The sequence below is a fragment of the Pelophylax lessonae genome, assembly GCF_965119305.1.
Source record: "Pelophylax lessonae genome assembly, chromosome: 12".
In the NCBI taxonomy this organism is placed as follows: Eukaryota; Metazoa; Chordata; class Amphibia; order Anura; family Ranidae; genus Pelophylax; species Pelophylax lessonae.
Genome location: NC_138779.1, coordinates 182,553,777 through 182,573,239, shown reverse-complemented (window position 1 = coordinate 182,573,239; position 19,463 = coordinate 182,553,777). Strand labels below are relative to the sequence as shown.

At 41.6% G+C, this 19,463-nt stretch overlaps 1 protein-coding gene across 1 annotated transcript in view; it reads right to left on the bottom strand.

Moving 5' to 3' along the window:
• SHANK1 (SH3 and multiple ankyrin repeat domains 1) overlaps positions 1 to 19,463 on the bottom strand; it is a 964,213-nt gene that overhangs the window by 354,088 nt on the left and 590,662 nt on the right. Inside the window, exon 11 of the mRNA XM_082273843.1 lies at positions 3,592 to 3,874. Coding sequence (XP_082129969.1) covers positions 3,592 to 3,874 — 283 coding nt within the window. The remainder of the gene's footprint in view (positions 1 to 3,591; positions 3,875 to 19,463) is intronic.

The window sequence follows — 19,463 nt, the reverse complement described above, 5'->3', positions numbered from 1 at the left end:
TAATCCTGACTCCTGAACTCTCTGCATTACTTATTCTTGACCCCTGAATTCTTTGCGTTACTTAATCTTGACCCTTGGACTCTGTGCATTACTTAATCCTGACACCTACACTCTATACTTTACAGTCTCGGCATAGACTCAGATTATATTTACCATAACTCTTTAAGCCCTGCCACTGGGTTCAATTTATGAAGCTGCAACTAGCATATTTCAGCCTTTTTTATACCTGGGATTTTTCTGTTTGGGATTTGAACACCTGATATATACAATGTTCCATTCAAGTCTTGAGATCATTAACCCTATGTTAGGACAGACAGTGTGCATATCTAGTTTACAACTAATAATAGGACTTGCCAGCATAGTAAAGATAGGGATAAATATGGCAAACATTCTCCAACCCTCCTCTTAACACTACATGAAAAAGGAAAGCCAGGTAGGATTTTTAACCACCGCCTTCCCAAGCCTATTCTGAAACTTCGCTCCTACATGTAGAAATCAACTTTTGTTTGCTAGAAAATTACTTAGAACCCCAAAATATTATATTTTTTTTTTTAGCGCAGACCCTATAGAATAAAATGGTGTGTGTTGCAATTTTTTTTATGTCACACAGTATTTGCGCAGCGGTTTTCAAACACTATTTTTTAGAAAAAGAAAAAAAAAACGTATGAAAAAAATAAAAAAACAGTAACGCTTTTTGTATAATGTGAAAGAATATGTTACACAGAGTAAATAGATACCTAACATGTCACGCTTTAAAATTGCATCTGCCCATGGAATGGCGGCAAACTACGGTGCTTAAAATTCTCTATAGGCAATGCTTTTAATGCCTTTACAAGTCACCAGTTTAGAATGGCACAGGAGGTCTGGTGCTAGAATTATTGCTCTCGCTCTGAGGTTCGCAACAGTACCTCACATGTGTGGTGTGATCACCATTTACATTTGCATACCGGAGTAACCTATGCGTTCACATTTGTGCATAAGGGCGGTGGGACAGGGGGCGCTTTACTTTTTTTTTCAATATTTATTTTATACAAATGTATTTATTTGTTTTATATTTTTAATTTATTTTTCTGTGCAAACTTTATTGCTATCACAAGGGGTGAACAACATTCTATTGTGACAGCATGGGCCGTGACATGTCCTCTTTATGGAGAGATTTGGGGTCTATTAGACCCCAAATCTCACCTCTGGCCCCCCATGCAGTCAACCAGACCGAGATCGGTCCAATCAGCTGCTTCTCTGGCCATGGGTGGTCAGGTAAACGAAGGGGCGGAACCGGAAGTGACGAAAACTCGTCGCTCCCGGTTTCCAGGGTTACAGGGAGAGGGGAACAATGTCAGTTCCTCTCTCTCTGTCCCAGGCAGCCATCGCCACTTATATCGCCGTCGCCCGATATTAACTGGGCAAACTGGACAGCTCACTCATTAAAGGCCCCTTCATTTCAAGAAAGTTTTACAGGACAACTTCATGTCTCAATTGGTGGATTCTGCAGCTAGAAAGAATGCATTGCTAGATTTATTAATTATGAACGATCCAAGTCTGATCTCAGATATGACAATACGGGAAAACTTGGGATCTAGCGATCATAGGATGATCACATTTAGCGTAAATCAAAAGAAAAGGAGTAATGAGGGTAGCAGGGAAGAACTCTGAAATTCAAAAGAGCAAACCTTTCTGAACTGTGCTCATTATTACAACTGGGACCTAATTCTAGAAACCTTAAACACGGAGAAAAATGGGAATGCTATAGGAACATATTAACCAAAAGGTATCACACAGTGCATTCCAATGGGCAATAAATATAGGAGGAGTGAAGGTTAAACCTAGGTGGCTAAACCATAATAAAAAAATTCTTATTAGAAAGAAAAAAAATGGCCTTTAAAAAATATAAAGTGGAGGGAGCATTGTCAACATTCCAACACTAAAAGGAATGCAAAAAGAAGTGTAAGTACGAAATCAGGGTGGCTAAAAAAAGACTGAGGGACACATAGCAGAAGAGTGTAAAAAAAACCTGAAGAAACAAACAACTTGATAAAATGCAACTCACATTTGGGAGTACAATTCAAGCATGTTAAAAGTGTGGTATGCCATCGATATCCTTCTCCTGGATCGCCGCCATATACCACCGGCGGTATATGGCAGTTATCCGGGAGAGGGATAACGATGGCATACCACACTTTTAACATGCTTGAATTTTACTCCCAAATGTGAGTTGCATTTTATCAAGTTGCGTGTTTCTTTACAATAATACAGTATTTTGCTAGGGCGATCGTGTGCTCTCTTTTTTATTCTTTGTACAGACCTTTTGTCCAGTGAGGAGCAACGTCCTGACATTGGAAGTCCTGACATAGAAATTTTACAGAAAGACCTGAACGAGATAATGGAGAGGGCAACTACGTGGCAAATGAGGGGGCTAAAACATAGATGTAAACTACTCACCTCTGGGGGAATCAGGGATGGAGGTCACCTGGGGGTCCTAGTGGAAGACAGACTAAGCAATAGCATGCAATGTCAAGCTGCAGCTACCAAAGCCAGAAGAACAGCGTGCTTAAAAAAAGAGGATATACTCCAGAGATAAAACGAATTCTGCCACTTTATAAAACTCTGGTTAGGCCACATCTGGAGTATTCTGTCTAGTTCTGGTCACCAGTCCTCAGAAGGGATTTGCTGGGGCTGGAGAGAGTCCAAATAAGAGCAACGAAATGAATAAGGGGATTGGAGGACCTCAATTATGAGTAGTAGTAGTCACAAGCACTAAATGTATTCTCGCTGGAGAAGCGACGCTTGAGAGGGGATATGATAGCGATTTACCAATACCTCAATGGTGATCCCAGCATAGGAAAAAAGCTTTTGAGTCTCAGGGAGTGTAAGAGGACACATGGCCACACAATGAGATTGGAGGAGAAGGGGTTTAAGCTTAAGCTGTGCAGGGGTTTTTTTACTGTCAGGGCGGTAAGGATGTGGAACCCTCTTCCACAATTGTTGATATCAGCGGGGAGTATTGATATTTTTAAAAGACTCTTGGACGTGCATCTTAAAGAACACAACACACAGGGATAGGAGAAATAATTAATCGACACTGACACACATACAATTACACAGGTTGAACTGGATGGACTATTGTCTTTATTCAACCTTACCTACTATGTAACTATGAAAGGGATAGTCCTGACCAAAAATGCAATTTAAACAAATCGATATTTTCTTTCCAGCGTCAAACTATCTTTTTTACGTAAGAGATCATTTGAAAGGATCAAATCAACTGATCTATATAGATGATTACATGGCCAGTAACATTATTTGTTTTTTTAAGGTGTTTTTTTTAAGTATATAAAAGTGCTGTTCAATATAGTATATGTGACTTATTTTTTGGTTTGCTTGTCACTTGCCATTTGTTGGCTGCTAGTGGTAAATATGAAATATACTTGTAATATTTTCCATTCACATAATCAAAAAGAAATCTAAAATATATATTTTTTGCAACTGAACATGGTTTCTGAATAAACTAAATAAAATGTATCCTTTTCTCATCAAGGACCTATAAAAAAAAAAAAAAGTGAATATATATTTAATTAATCCATCTTAATTTACCTGGGGCGTCCACGTGGCTGTTTCTTTGACTCCTCTGTGTGGCGTCCTCTTGAAGGTGATCGGCTTCGAGCCCCTCGTGGACTACTAGAGCTTCGCAGAGTTCCCCCTGAGGCTTTTTGTCCCTGCAGAGTGACAGTGTTGGCAGTGGATGCAGAGAAGACCATCCAGTCAGGCAGTGAGAGGCTGTTGTCACTATTGGCACGTAGAAGAACATGGGGAACAGAGAGAGCTTTTCCACTTTCTCTGCGATGGACGGCATAGGAAGGAGATTCTTGAAAGGGTACTGTATAAAAATATAATGTAGATGTAATATTGTTAAGTAGCAGTAGCCAACTATGAATCAGTGAAAGGAGCACAATTATCAATCACTAAGACATAAGGTCAGAAGCCTAGAGGTTAAAGTAGAACTAAAGGCAAAACTATTTTTTTCATTTAACTTTCACTTTCAATTCTAATGGTAAACAAATAGAGAGAATATCCCTAATGGGGGCGCAGACAGCAAAAAAAACTGACAGGTGTTCCAATCCCTCTCCACTCCAAAACAAAAGAAAAAGTTTTGACTTTAGTTATATTTTGATTACTGCAGACGAATCAATTCACTCAAGTTGCTAGGTTCAATCCACTACTAGCCTCTCACTGCATTCATGAGCCCAGAGGCAAGATCTCCCATCATGACCAAGGTAACCTAAGTATGGCTTTTTTTTCAAATAAGCATGTAGTGGGGTGCAGCGTGGTGCGGCAGCAATAGCACACACAGTCCAGGTGTGGCGAAAAAAACTTGCATTGATATAATGCAAAGAGAGTTCACAATAAACCCAGTGGGAAAGGCAACATTACCAGGAACACTCACAGGTCCAACAGCATGAATAGAGCAGGTTTCAGCCGAACGGACAGCGCCTGTTGAGAGGGGCAGAGTGCGGCTTGGCTGTCTCATGCTCAAGTGGGAAGATGTCCAGAGAGGTTTCGAAACACTACATTTTCCCTCCTCATCAGGAACCTTTCCCTGCCGCTAGTACTGTGCCTACCACGTGGGGTGCCTGTCCCTACTCTACTCACTCACAAAATGCGCACCAAACCTAGGAGCCAGGGCCTTAAATAGACTTTTCCTAAACCAAAATGACTGCAGAGTTACATAGGAGGTGACATCCAATTGGATAGCTTTCCTAGTGACCCAAGAAACCATAGAGAAACCACGTTCCCCTAGACTTCCTCTCTAACTACAGTGCCATTGCGGCAAAGCGCAACCTGTGGTGGAGAAAGTAGACTACACCTGCCTACAAGCCTATGATATTACCAGACTTAAATTGCCCCATAGGCTGAATATGTTGTTTTCAGTATTCTCAATTGTGGGTGAACTGATCTGGAAAAAAAATAGTTTAATCTGACATTTGAGAAAGTATCTAAACTGATCTTTTTTGGCCAATAATTATTCTGTGTTTTAAAATTTACCAAAATACTGCATCACTCACTATGAGGATTTTCCATGGAAATATATCAGGGATTTGCCTAGGTTAGGGATCCTCAAACTACGGCCCTCCAGCTGTTGCAGAACTACACATCCCGATGAGGCACTGGAAAACTCTGACATTCACAGATATGACTAGGCATGATGGGAATTGTAGTTCCTGAACAACTGGAGGGCCATAGTTTGCAGACCCCTGGATTAGGTCCATAAAAACAGCATAGGACAAATGTACCATTGAGAAAGAAATCTCCATCATGGGTTTTAGATCAACTGTAAAGAAGAGTCAAACGCGTTCCAATTCCTATGATGCCAGTCCTATTTACCTAATGTAAACAAAGTACCAATACTTGGCACCATTTACTGTTGAACACATGAAGTCACCAATGAATGACAGCTGGAAAACTAGGCCCAAATATTCATGATTCCCACATTCTCATTGTTCCATTCTCCAGTTTTTTGGGGTTTTTTTTAACTTTTTTTATTGAAAAAGATATAAAACTTTGACACAATAATCAAAATGCTCAACATGAGCCTAGGAAACAATGAGGTACAATATAGTACAAAAGTATATTTCCAAGATAACAGATATGCAGCATTCTACGCTATAACAGACCTAATATATATGCTCAGTAACATATAGTCTTAGAATTATGAAGGCTAAGAAGAAATAGAACAAACATACATATAGACAGTTGAGCATGAACAGTTTTGTGGAAATGTTACCCAATACCCTTAGTGATTTTTCCGGTGTTGGTTACAGTAAGAGCAGAGGAACACCAAGCATTCTAAATCTTATTGTACTTAGTTGGGCAACCTCTATGTTCAAAAATAAGTTTTTCATAAGGTAACACTTGATTTCCCAATTGTAGCCACTTATGTATAGAGGGAGGGGTGGGTTGGATCCCTTTAGGCGCTACAGCCTTATGAGCTAAGAATAATGTTTCCATTAACATAGTCCGAGTATGTCTCAGCCACTATTATTCATCCAAGACCCCCAACAAACATGTCAGTGGGGTGCATGGAACCAGGACAGATAAGACTGCAGACAGTACATCTGTTAACCACTGCCAGTACCTTTCTATGACAGGACATAGCCACATAACATGTGCAAAGTACATCAAGTACATATAGGGGTAAGCAAGCGATGCATTGCATGCAGTCTAACTACGGTCAGATATGATTGATGCAACATATAAACGTGAATTTGTTTATTAATAACAGCCAGGGATACAGATAAATGAGAAGAGCATGCCTCCTCCCAATCCTCATCGGACAAATCAGGGATGAGTTGTTGCCATTTAATGAGTGCTGCCAACGGTGTTTGGTAAGTTGTAATAGACAATAAATGTGAGTATAAAATCGAAATAAGGCCCCCTAGGTCCTTGTGACTGTAATACACCTATCAGTGGGTAGGCAGAAAATCTAGTGTCATGGGCACCAAATGGAGTTTGAATCACATGGTGAAGCTGGAGATATCTATAAAAGGCAGCTCAGGGAAGTTCATATTTCCTCTCCACATCAAAAGAGGCCAAAACATTCCCATCATATACATCTCCTAGAGTGAGCATTCCCCTATGCTCCCAAAGTAAAAGTCTGCAAATTGCTGTAAATGGGGAAACATCGTATTATGCCAGAGCGGAAGAGCTGTATTAATGTCTCTAAAATCTGCAATTATTTTGGCTTCCCTCCTCACCCTGCAGGCTAAGGTCAGTATTGGTATATGCCTCTTACCCAGTGCGGTTATAGGTGCCTCCAGCTCCACCAACAGATGTTTAAATACATAGGCGAGATATGACTCGACCACCGCCGGCGTAGCCAGGACTAGCTAGTCATTCAAGTGGCGCAGCTGCCCAGCCAGGTAGTAATAATATAAATTCGGTAATGCCATTCCCGCCTCGCCCTCAACCTTAGGGCATTTTAAAATAGAAAATTTGAGTTTCTGTCTGTTATTAGCCTAAATAAAAGAAACAAATAATGTGTCCAGGGTTTTAACCACTTAAGGACCGCCTGCCGCAGATTTACTGCGGCAGACAGCCCCTCCTGCGCGAACCGACATAACTGTACGTCGGTCATGCGCCTGCAGCCAGGCACCGCGATCGTTCCCTGCTGAGAGAGATGGACGGTCAGCTTTTGTAAACACAGCTGACCGTTCTTCTCCCTGGAATGATCACAGAGTGCCTGTTATCCTTCTATGTAGGATCACAGGTCTCTGTGATCATTTCACAAGCCCAACCCCCATACAGTTAGAATCATTCCCCTAGGCTTACATTTAACGCTTTGATCACCCACAGTGTTAACCCCTTCCCTGCCAGTGTCATTATTACGGTAACAGTGCATATTTTTAGCACTGATTACTGTAGTAATGTCACTGGTCCCCCCAAAAGTGTAAAAAATGTCACTTAGGGGTCCCATCTTTCCGCCACAATGTCGCAGTCCCACTAAAAATCGCAAAACGCTGCCATTACTAGTAAAAAAAAACAAAAAACAATAAAAATGACATAAATCTTTTCCGTAGTTAGTAGACGAGATAACTTTTGCGCAAACCAATCAAAATACGCTTATTGCGATTTTTTTTTTACCAAAAATATGTAGCATAAAACAAATTGGCCTACAATGTTAAAAAAATTTTGATTTTACATTTTTTTTTTGGGAATGTTATATAGCAGAAAGTAAAAAATAAAGTTTTTTTTTTTTTTCAGAATTGTCGCTCTTTTTTTGTTTATAGCGCAAAAAATAGAAATCGCACAGGTGATCAAGTACCACCAAAAGAAAGTGCTATTTGTGGGGAAAAAAAGGACAGAAATTTAGCTTGGGTACAGCATCGCGCAATAAGTTGTTAAAGTAACGCAGTGCCAAATTGCAAAAAATGGCCCGGTCATTAAGGGGGCAAATCCTTTTGGTCCAGAAGTGGTTAAAAATGGATTTTTGTAAAATCTTACCATAAAATCCTTTTCTCTTAGCTCATTGACAGACGTAGTCCTCGGTGATACACCACCTTCGGGTTATGTTGCCTCCACAGGAGCAGGACTAGACAGGAAATTAAAAAGCTCTGGCCACACCCTAGGGGCAGTCCCAGAGGGTATATCCTCTCTCTCTCTGCCTCAGCAAATCAGTTATGTGAAAAAGCAGTCTTTAGAGATTTTAACCCAACTCAAAAAACAGAGGGGCGGGGACTACGTCTGTCAATGAGCTAAGAGAAAAGGATTTTACGGTAAGATTTTACAAAAATCCATTTTTCTCTAGCGCTCATTGACAGACGTAGTCCTCGGTGATACACCACCTTCGGGACGTCCCAGAGCAGTATCACAACTGAGGGGTGGGAAAATGAAATCAAATCCCAATTTAGAAGGCCCAACCGGTGCCAACTAGAAGTTTACAGTGCTCATCCTTAATGATGAGACTCAACAAAAAAAGAGAAAAATTTATTTATTTTTTTTTTTTTTCAAACAGAAAAAAACCCTCGAGGTAGACCACCGGTCTCCTCATATTGCGGCCTGCAAAACCTTGCGGCCAAATGAGGCATCCGCCGATGCCGTCACATCAATTTTATAGAATTTTGTAAAGGTATGTACCGACGACCAGGTGGCCGCCTTACATACCTGGACCACTGACGCCTGATGGCGAAAGGCCCAGGAAGTACTGAGCGCTCGAGTGGAGTGCGCCCTAACAGGGAACGGAGGACTCTGACCCTTAATAGAATAAGCCTGTACCACCGTTTGTCTAATCCATTTGGCAATGGTCGCGGCAGATGCAGGCAAACCCTTTCTGGGGCCATCCGTGATCACAAAAAGTGAATCCGTCTTACGGAAAGATTCCGTAGCTTTCAGGTATACCCTGATTGCCCGAACCACATCTAAGGAATGCAACGCATGTTCCCGATGATGCTTGGGCTGAGGACACAAGGAAGGTAGTACAATATCTTCATTCAGATGAAAATCTGAAACCACCTTAGGAAGAAAAGATGGCTTAGGATGAAGTACTACCTTATCCCTATGAATCACTAGGTATGGGGACTGGCATGATAATGCAGCCAGTTCTGACACCCTGCGAGCAGAAGTAATAGCCACCAAGAAGGCCACCTTCTGGGATAAAGTAAGCAAGGGAATCTCCCTGATGTTTTCAAAGGGAGGTTTCTGTAGAACCGACAAAACCAAATTAAGATCCCAGGGCGGTAAGGGCGCGCGGACTGGAGGAGCCAGGTGCCGCACCCCCTGGATGAAATTCCGCACCAAGGATTTGGTAGCTAAAGGCTTCTGAAAGAAGATTGCTAATGCTGAAACTTGACCCTTGATGGTGCTCAAGGCTAGCTTCTGCTCAACCCCTTGTTGCAAAAAGGCCAATATTCGAGTCACCGAATAGGTACGTGGAGGAAATCCTAAAGATTCGCACCACGCAATATAAGTCTTCCATGTGTGATAATAGACTTTGCTGGAAGTCGCTTTCCTTGCTTTAATAAGGGTAGGAATGACTGAAGTAGACAAACCTCTGTCCTTCAGTACTTGGGTCTCAATGGCCAGGCCATTAAACCCAGCGACTGTAAAGCATGATGGTAAATTGGTCCTTGAGACCACAGACACTCCCTGAGACGAAGTTCCCACGGAACGTCTACGACTAACATGTCCAAGTCGGCCAGGCCGGCTTGAGGAGGCCAGCCTAGAATTTCTAGGACCACTGGCGCTGATAGAATCTGAACCAGGCGTCCCTAGAGGTATCTGGCCCCGACCATCCGAGAAAGTCTGGTCGTTTTCTGTTCCCACACATTTATCAGATACCTGATTGTTATCAGGAAGGGTGATCTTTTCTGGTTGAACCTCAGGGACCGAAGTCACCCGACTAGAGGCTACTTGGCCTATCTGGTCAACCAGATCCGATTCCTGTGAGGTATCGGGACTAATCTAGGAAAAGGTAAAGGAAAAGATCTATTCAGGGAACGGTAACTACCGCTTCCTGTAGTACTTAAATGTTGGAAGGGAAGAATCGCACCGGTAGTAGTGGTTGATGCTCGATCTAATGTCCTGAATACCGGTGAAAACGTCCCCCCACCCTGAAACCGGGTGGGGGCGCACCTTCAGGCTGTGTACTCCTTTGCTTCGGGTTTGGCTGGGTTGGTCCTTTGCTTGTCCGACCAGCCCTTCTTGAACCCTCCTGGAGGAGTCTTGCCTTTCCCGCTAGTACCAGCCGGGCGCCCTTTATGGGCGGTAAAGAAAGGTCCTCGCTTGTTGCGAGGTCCCTTAGCTTTAGCAGCCTGTGGCAAAAAAGTGCTCTTGCCCCCAGTGGCATCCTTAATGATTTCATCTAGGTTGGCCCCAAATAGACGATTCCCCTGAAAAGGGAGATTAGTCAAGGTCTTTTTGGAACCTAGGTCAGCTGACCAGCATTTTAACCACAGCACACGTCTGAGGATCACCGCTGACTTAGATGCATGCCCTAATAAGGGAGTAGTGTCCAAGGCTGCGTCACAGATAAACTGTAGCCCTTGTATAATCTGTTCCATCAAATCAGATGTCTCCTGGGGAATATCTTTTCCCCTAAGATCTTGGCGTACCATTTTCGCCCATTCCGTAAGTGTCTGGGAAACTAGACCAATAACAATTACTGGTCTAAACGCTGACCCTATCAGAGAGAAGATGGTGCGGGACTCTGCTTCCATCTTTCGATCCACCGGATCCTTAAAGGACGAAGTGTCCTCCACTGGAATAACCGTGGCTTTATTCAGCCTGGAAATAGGTGGATCCACCACTGGTGGTACCGTCCATTTCTTAATGATGGATTCCTCAAACGGATAGCGTCTAGCAATACGCTTGGAAATAGTAAAGGTACGTTTAGAATGCTCCCATTCTCCTTTAATCTGATTACCGAAACATTTAGGTACAGGAAAAACCTTCACCGTTTTGATGGGCTTATTAGTACCAAAGGGAATCTCTGTTTCAGTTGCCTCTGCCGGTAAAGCCTCAAGTTTTAAGGTTTCCTGCACTGCCACAACTAGTGCGTCCACCAATGCTTCTTCCTGAATTATAGCAGGAGAAGAAGCGTCCTCCTCACTGTCTGAGGGGGCTTTACCTGGGATAACAGCCCTTGCAGAGGAACCTGCAACTGCAGTGACCATCTCTGAATCAGAGTCAGAGGTGTCAGAAAGTATAGGGGTAGGCGGGGGTCGCTTCCTTGACCCCCGTCCCTGACAGGCCGCCTCCACCCGAGCCACCATAGACTCCAAAATTGCTGTAAATGACTCTATACTCTGTGCACCGGCGGGTCCCGTGGCCCCCTCGAGGGAAACAGGTGGGGGAATATGTGTGGCAGGGTCCATGATAATTCCAGTCACTTCCTGGATAATATAATTCAAAAATAAAAAACTTTTTTTTTTTTTTTTTTCAGACCCCCAGCGCCACAAAAGCCCCTTAGTGTTACCTGCTAGGGATCCCTATCGATCGAGAGAGAGAGAGAGATAGACCCCCAGACTCACCACTTGATGCTCAGAGTTTAACTGCAACAGGTTACAGCGCTGTCTTGACAAACAGGAAGTCTTTTGGCTGGCTGCCCAGGAAGAAAGGAGGCGGCTCCGCCCCTCTGCACGCCTTCCGGCGCCTCCCCCAAGCTCCACGAGGTGTTTGGATCACCTCAAACATGGCCGCCCCCATGCTGGAGACACGAGGCTACGCCAAAATGGCGGCTCGTGCGATCCAGCAAAAAAAATGGCGGCGGCCTGTACTGAATAGCGGTGTGCTGCAGGGCACACAACACTCTCTCTGCATGGGGATATGGCGTGGTTGGCGGTACCGGCCCTGGCGGACCGCATGGCCATTCGGGAGGCCTGCTAATAGCTGGAGATCTGATTAGGAAGGCAGTCTACATGTCCGTGGCTTCTGACTGGTAGGTAGCTTATTCTTAACACCGTAAGATTCCCAGAATGCCACAGATTACATCTTTTTAACATGTATACAATTAGATTGTTAGCTCCCAAACCAAGCCTCCTGGCTTTTTGCACATAAAATCACACTCAAAGTAGGAGGATCTGTGTCATGTTATAGGATAGAGAGGGACTCTATCTTACCATACAGAGAGGGGCCCGCGTTCACCACAAGACCCGTCAGGGGAAAAGGGGGAACATACTACTCACCATACCGGAACCAGGCGGGCACCAACTCCTGACAGTACCCCTCTCCACCGGGGCGGGAGGGCTGTCGACCGATACGGACGCCGTGACTCATGGTCTTTGGAGTTTCAGCGAGACGTTTAACTCGCGTGGACAGTCCTTTAATGGGACTTTGTCGCGGCCGACCCAGCGCGGAGCTATGGTCTGCACGCGCTCGTAGGCTGAACTGGGGTGACCACCGGATCTCAACATCCAGCCCGTCGCCCAGTTCAGCTTTCTTGCTTGAAGATCTCACAGGAACACTGGAGAAAAAAAGCTGTCTAAAAAATCCTTTAAGAAAAAATTCTTGCCAGGACCTAAGATCCCAGCAAGGTATCTAGGTCCTTACTCCTAACTAGACAGAAAATAACTGATTTGCTGAGGCAGAGAGAGAGAGGATATACCCTCTGGGACTGCCCCTAGGGTGTGGCCAGAGCTTTTTAATTTCCTGTCTAGTCCTGCTCCTGTGGAGGCAACATAACCCGAAGGTGGTGTATCACCGAGGACTACGTCTGTCAATGAGCGCTAGAGAAAAAATTATTAAGGCACTGAGATAGGCATATGAGATGTCACATACAAACATTTAGGTAAAATAATCATCTTTTAAAGAGATTGATTCTGTCTTCCACCGACAAGAGGAGCCTTGCCCAGACATTGAGCTTCATTTTAATCATCTGGATTAAGGGGTACAAATTTGCCTTTAAAGCGTCCGAGGGAGATAATGTAATAATAATCTCAAAGTATTTGAATGAGGACACTACCCTAAGGGGGCTTGGCGTGTCACCATAGGACATGGCCTGAGATGAAAATGGCATCAAAGCTAATTTCTGCCAACTCATTTTGAGGCCTGAATAGTTGCCAAATTTATAATTTTTTTGAATTGCTGTTCCTAATGAGGTAGATGTATCCCACATATATAGAAGACCTATAACGTCAGCCCTTTCATCCATGGTGATGCCCTTCAGGAGAGGAGATTGCAGAAATCTCAGTGATAAGGTCTCAATAGCCACTGCAAATAATAAAGGAGACAGTGGACGCTCCTGTGAAGTTGTATGGTTAGGGACAATAAACCATTGACTAAAAGATATTGTCAGGATTATTAGGGAGATTAAATAAAAGAAAAATGGAATTATATATGAGCCATACATATTCAGTTCTATATAGAGATTCTGAACAATACAGCAACCATCTTGTATGGGGTGACTGACAGTTCATGTCCTTTTGCAAGATGCCTTTACAGAGAGTCTTGAAATTTCAACAAGAAGATTTCTGTCTTTCTTTGGTTGTAAATATTGAGGCCCTTTTTACATCTCATCAGATAAGAGTCAATTAGCCAGACGCTATACCAGACAATGATGGCCAGTCTAGCTTATAATCTTATCTGTGTCTAACAATGAACAATAGTTGAGTGTATTCTATTAGATTCATTTAAACTAAGTTTTAAAGATACATTATAATCATGTGTGAGAAAATATTAGCAATAATTATGTGTGAAGCATATACATCGTTCTAGGAGTGTATTATATACCATATTTTGGTTTTATATTCTTGCTAAATTAATAATCTTACTTAGGTGAAGCTAATTACTTCATTTTAGAAATGTTTATGGAAGGTTTTATGGTTATCATGAATACTATATCCTAGCCTAAGGGTCTGAAGCAATTGACAGAATTCAAGTGATTTACTTACTTTTGCCTAGCCAGGTCATAAGGTTATTAGTATAATAATAATACTATTAGATGCTATATACTGAATCGAGTAAGTAATACAATACTGCCCCCTTTGGTGACTGCTACTAACTGTAAAGATATGGTATCTGGGTATAGTATAGGGGTAAATCAGTAATTTCCGAACACCATATATATTGGATTAATAATATATCCTTATTAAATGGCGTTACCAGGTTCAATCCTTACCTAGATACATGATGGAGATATTAGATGGACACGTATGTACCATGAGAGTATGGATAGATTTTTATGTTGTTTTTAGGATTATTCTTAATTGAAGAACTTACCATACAATTCTAATATCCAATATACTGGATGACTAGTAGAGGTGTTGCCCAATGACCTCACCATTTAATGGATAAGTAATCCCAACCAATGGGGATAAAGTTCCTCCTTATGGGTCCGGCTTATGGTAATTTTACTGCCCTTTTGTTCAATACAATATAAAAAGGGAAACCCAGATGTAATAGGACACACACACACACACATTACGAGAACATTCATTACACTTACAACACACACGCTACTTACATCCATACATATACTCATCTATACATACTCCATTTTGCTCTATCATTTATCTGAAATTTTGAAGGATGCCAAACGAAACTCCTCCCTAACTGGCCACCATTTTGGGAAGGCAGCCATCTTAAGGACTCTGGTAACAACCATTTTAAGATAGCAGCCATCTTAAGTGTGGTAAATATACCTTGCTATTTATTTGATTATTTTTTACTATTGTTTATTTCCTTTCTTATATGTTTTATATTTTATATTTAAGGGTAATGAGATTACAGTCTCAGCCGTATGAACCATATTAGATTTTTCTCTAAAAACTGATTTTTGTTTTTATACGTTTTTATTAATATCAGATTTAGCGCAATATTAGTGATTTAGTCTTCCATTTTGCATAGCCTATTCTCACTCCAACTGCAGCGGAGTGACTGTTGACTGCGCAATTCGCAGACAATTGTGGTCTGATTATATACAACAGTTATCTATGGTTTCTACTATACCTGGGGAAAATGTAATCTTGCTTTCTTTATAATTTTATTATTGAGCTACATATCACATTGCATTTATCGTTTTAAGTTTGTATTTTATGTCAGAGTTATCTCTTTGCTTCATCTCAAGTCTAACCATTTATAGTGAATACATGTCTTGTGAATAAATATACTTATATATTCCCTACTGTAGACTGTATTCACTAAGATTGGTATATGCTGTTAAAAAGAAATTAATAGATTAAAAATAACTCGTTACATATTGATTTATGGAAATAAGTTGAGATTCTCCTAACTTACAGATCTTTGCTTATTTACATAAATAGACACTGTTATATCAGAGCAGTATAAATATTCTGACAATATAAAGTAGGATCCCTATAAAGAATAGAAACCCATTTTTGAAACGTAGTACCAAAGCCAAGGGAACTTAAAGCAGCCAAAAAGAAGGGCCACTCTATCGAGTCAAAAGCTTTTGCAGTGTCTAACAATGCCAGTGCACAAGACTCAGGCAAATATTCCTTGAGCCGTACTATCATGTGTGTTCTACAAATAGATGTGGACTTTCCTGGCATAAAGCCAGTTTCGTCCAAATTAAATACACGAAGAATTACTGCATTAAGTCACCTGGCCAAGATTTTTGCGAGTTTATATTTAATAAAGAAATTGGGCGATAAGACGCCCAGTCAGCTGGGTCCTTATCAGGTTTAGGTATAAGGACCACAGTGGCAGAGAATATGAATTGTGGCAATCTCCCCTCCTGAAAAGCTGTAGAATATATTTGCGTTAAAGTAGGGGCAAGAATGTCCAGATATCGACAATAAATCTCCAAGGGTAGACCATCTGGTCCCGATGCTTTCCCTTTACCCATAGATCCCACTGCTTCGCTGACCTCATCCTTTGTTATATCTTCCTCCAACTCCTCCCCTTGTTCTTGAGTCAGTGTAGGGAAAAACAAATCTGAGAGGTAGGTATCAATGTCCTGGCTGGTATATGTTAGAGTAGAGTTATACATGTTCATGTAAAATTCGTGAAAATAAGGAACTATGTTATGCGGGCTTCTGTTCCATCTGAACTATTTTAGTCACTACCGAGCTATTCACTTGTTGTCTAGCCATATGAGCCAGCAACTGACTGGACTAATTACCGCATTCAAAATACCGTTTTCCAGTTTTTAAAAAAGCCGAAAAAATGGTGGACTGCGGTGAGCAAAATTGTAATAATCATTTAAACAAAAAGGCCAGCAGAAAAGATGTCAATGGGTTTCAGCCTCCACAGGCCTTAATCATAAGTATGATCATAGTTATGATTAAGGCCCGTAGATGCTGAAACATCTTTCCTGCTGGTTTTTACCACCTTCTTGTTTTGACTATAAAAACAAATTTAGTTTACCGCAGTCTACCGTGTTCCCTGCTTTTTTTAAAACCGTTTTGATAAGCAGCTTACAGAGGCTTAGAGCAAGACACTGGTGTGAAATCTTCCCTATTAAGGTGAGCTGTGTGGGTTGTATCACTGTCTGTGTTTTTTTATATTCCAATTGCTAATAAGACTTTCTTTTGACATTCAGTCATTCGAAAATGGCTCTATTTTCTCCAGCTGAAATAAAAAGAAGACTTCTTATGGGGTATATGACAGTGCAAAACCCTCTGGGAGTATTTTACTTTTTTTTTTTTTTAATAAATTGAGGAATGGTGGAGGATTGTTTCTTTCTTTCTTTTTTTCCAGTTGCACAGTTGAGTATCCATATAACTTTTTTTATTTGCACTAACAGTTACATTTCAGGACACGCCTTTAGAGTTTACCCCTTCTTCTAAGGTCCAAGCAATTTTTAATTTTTTTTCCCACCAAATGGGTGTAAGATCCTCATTTTCCAATACTTGCTCAGGAAAAGATAAGTTGCATGTAAATTCTCCTTCTGCATTTTGACTAAGTGGTACTGGGCTGGAGCTTTGGAAAAGGAAGGTCATTCAAAGGATATTTAAACTTGTACTCTCCAATAAAATAGAAAATAGGTCAATTACATTAAAATAATAATAAAAAAAAACAATAAAAGGGAATGGCTGATCAAAAATTAGCAAAATGAACGGCTGAAAGCAGTATTAAATGTAGAGGAATTTTAAAGGAGAAGCTTGTTTGGCTGTACATCTCCTATGGAACACAGAAGTGCAGATCGTTCTGCACTCCTTAGACCCGTTTTCAGCAGTGAGTGGTCTGAAGTTCGCTCTCTGCTAATGTCACAGATGTTGGTCCAGGCACCGTGCCATCACGACCATGGAGTCAGGATCCCCCAAGTGCCTGGATCGACTCCCGGTTCAGCCTCTCAGTGAGCCTCTGAGAGCCTGAGCCAGCCGTGAGCCGACTCTCCACAGCTCAGTGCTCCAATGAGTGAGGAGGGGGGAGAGCAGAGAGCTTCTAACTGACAATCAGCAGCTCTCTGCTCGGGGAGCTGTCAGAACCGAGCGATCAGCGGTGTTCGATCGCTCGATTCTCAGTCCAGAGGTGCCGGGGGACAGATGCAGCATCGGACTGAGTATAAATGTGCAATAAACCCAAACCCCATACTTCTCTTTTAAGTTCTTTATCTATAACACACATTCCCTTTTTTTTTATTCATAAATACAATTTTTAGATGCAGTTTTTCACAGATTGGTGAACATCTGCCCATCTTTATTTCTGATTCACTTTGACTCTCTAAGATGTTTTTTTTTAATACCCAATAATGTTACTGACTTGTTGCCAATTAACATAATTAGTTGCAAAATATTCTTCCAGCTCTTCCTTGTTAGTACTGCTTACTTTGCCAACTTTTTGTTACCCTGACTCTACTTTTTTGAGATGTGTTGCTGCCATCAGTTTCAAAATTACCTTTTTTTTTTTTTTTATTTGTACATTTTCTTAGTTTAAACATTTAATATATTTTCTGTATTCTATTGTGAATAAAATATGAGTTTATGAGATTTGCAAATCATTGCATTCTGTTTTTATGTAACTTTTACACAGCATCTCAACTTTTTTGGAAATGGGGGTGTACAGTGCATCCAGAAAGTATTCACAACACTTCACTTTTTCCATATTTTGTCATGTTACAGCCTTACTCCAAAATGGATTAAATTCATTATTTTCCTCAAAATTCTACAAACAATACCCCATTGTGACAACAGTAAAAAAATGAGTTTGAAATCTTTGCACATTCATGAAATTTAAAAAACAAAAAATCCCATGTACATAAATATTCACAGCCTTTGCTCAATACTTTGTTGAAGCACCTTTGGTACCAATTACAGCCTCAATACTTTTTTAGTATGATGCTACAAGCTTGGCACACCTATTTTTGGACAGTTTCTCCCATTCTTCTTTGCAGGAGCTCCCAAGCTCCATCAGGTTGGATGGGAAGTGTCAGTGCACAGCCATTTTCAGATCTCTCCAGAGATGTTCATACAGGTTCAAGTCTGGGCTCTGGCTGGACCACTCAAGGACATTCACAGAGTTGTCCCATAGTCACTGCTTTGTTATCTTGGCTGTGTGCTTAGGGACGTTGTCCTGTTGGAAGATGAACCTTTACCCCAGTCTGAGGTCCAGAGCGCTCTGGAGCAAGTTTTCATCAAGGATGTCTCTGTACATTGCTGAATTCCTCTTTCCCTTGATCCTGATTAGTCTCCCAGTTCCTACCACTGAAAAACATCCCCACAGCATGATGCTACCACCACCATGCTTTACTGTAGTGATGGTATTGGGCAGGTGATGGGCGGTGCCTGGTTTTCTACAGACATGTCGCTTGCCATTCAGGCCAAAAGTTCAGACTTTGTTTAATCAGACCAGAGAATTTTGTTTCTCATGGTCTGAGAGTCCTTCAGGTGCTTTTTGGAAAACCTCAGGTGGTTTGTCGTTCCTTTTACTGAGGAGTGGCTTCTGTCTGGCCAATCTACCATGCAGTCTGATTGGTGGAGGGCTGAAGAGATGGCTGTTCTTCTGGAAGGTTCTCCTATTTCCACAGAGAAATGCTGGAGCTCTGTTAGAGTGACCATCGGGTTCTTTGTCACCTCCCTGATGAAGGCCCTTCTCCTGCGATCACTTAGTTTGGCCGGGCGGCCCCCTCTAGAAAGAGTCCTGGTGGTTCCAAACTTCTTCCATCTACAGATGATGGAGGCCACTGTGCTCTTTGGGACCTTCAATGCTGCAGAAATTTCTCTGTACCCTTCCCCAGATCTGTGCCTCGATACAATCCTGTCTAAACAGACAATTCTTTGGACTTCATGCCTTGGTTTGTCCTCTGACATGCACTATTAACTGTGGGCCCTTATATAGGCAGGTGTGTGCCTTTCCAAATGATATCCAATCAGCTGAATTGACAACAGGTTTTAGAAACATCTCAAGGATGATTAGTGGAAACAGGATGCACCTGAGCTCAATTTTAAGTGTCATGGCAAAGGCTTTGAATACTTATGTACATGTGATTTTTATTTTTTTGTTTTTTTTATTTTTAATAAATGTGCAAAGATTTCCAACAAACTTCTTCCATCTTGTCATTATGGGGTATGGTT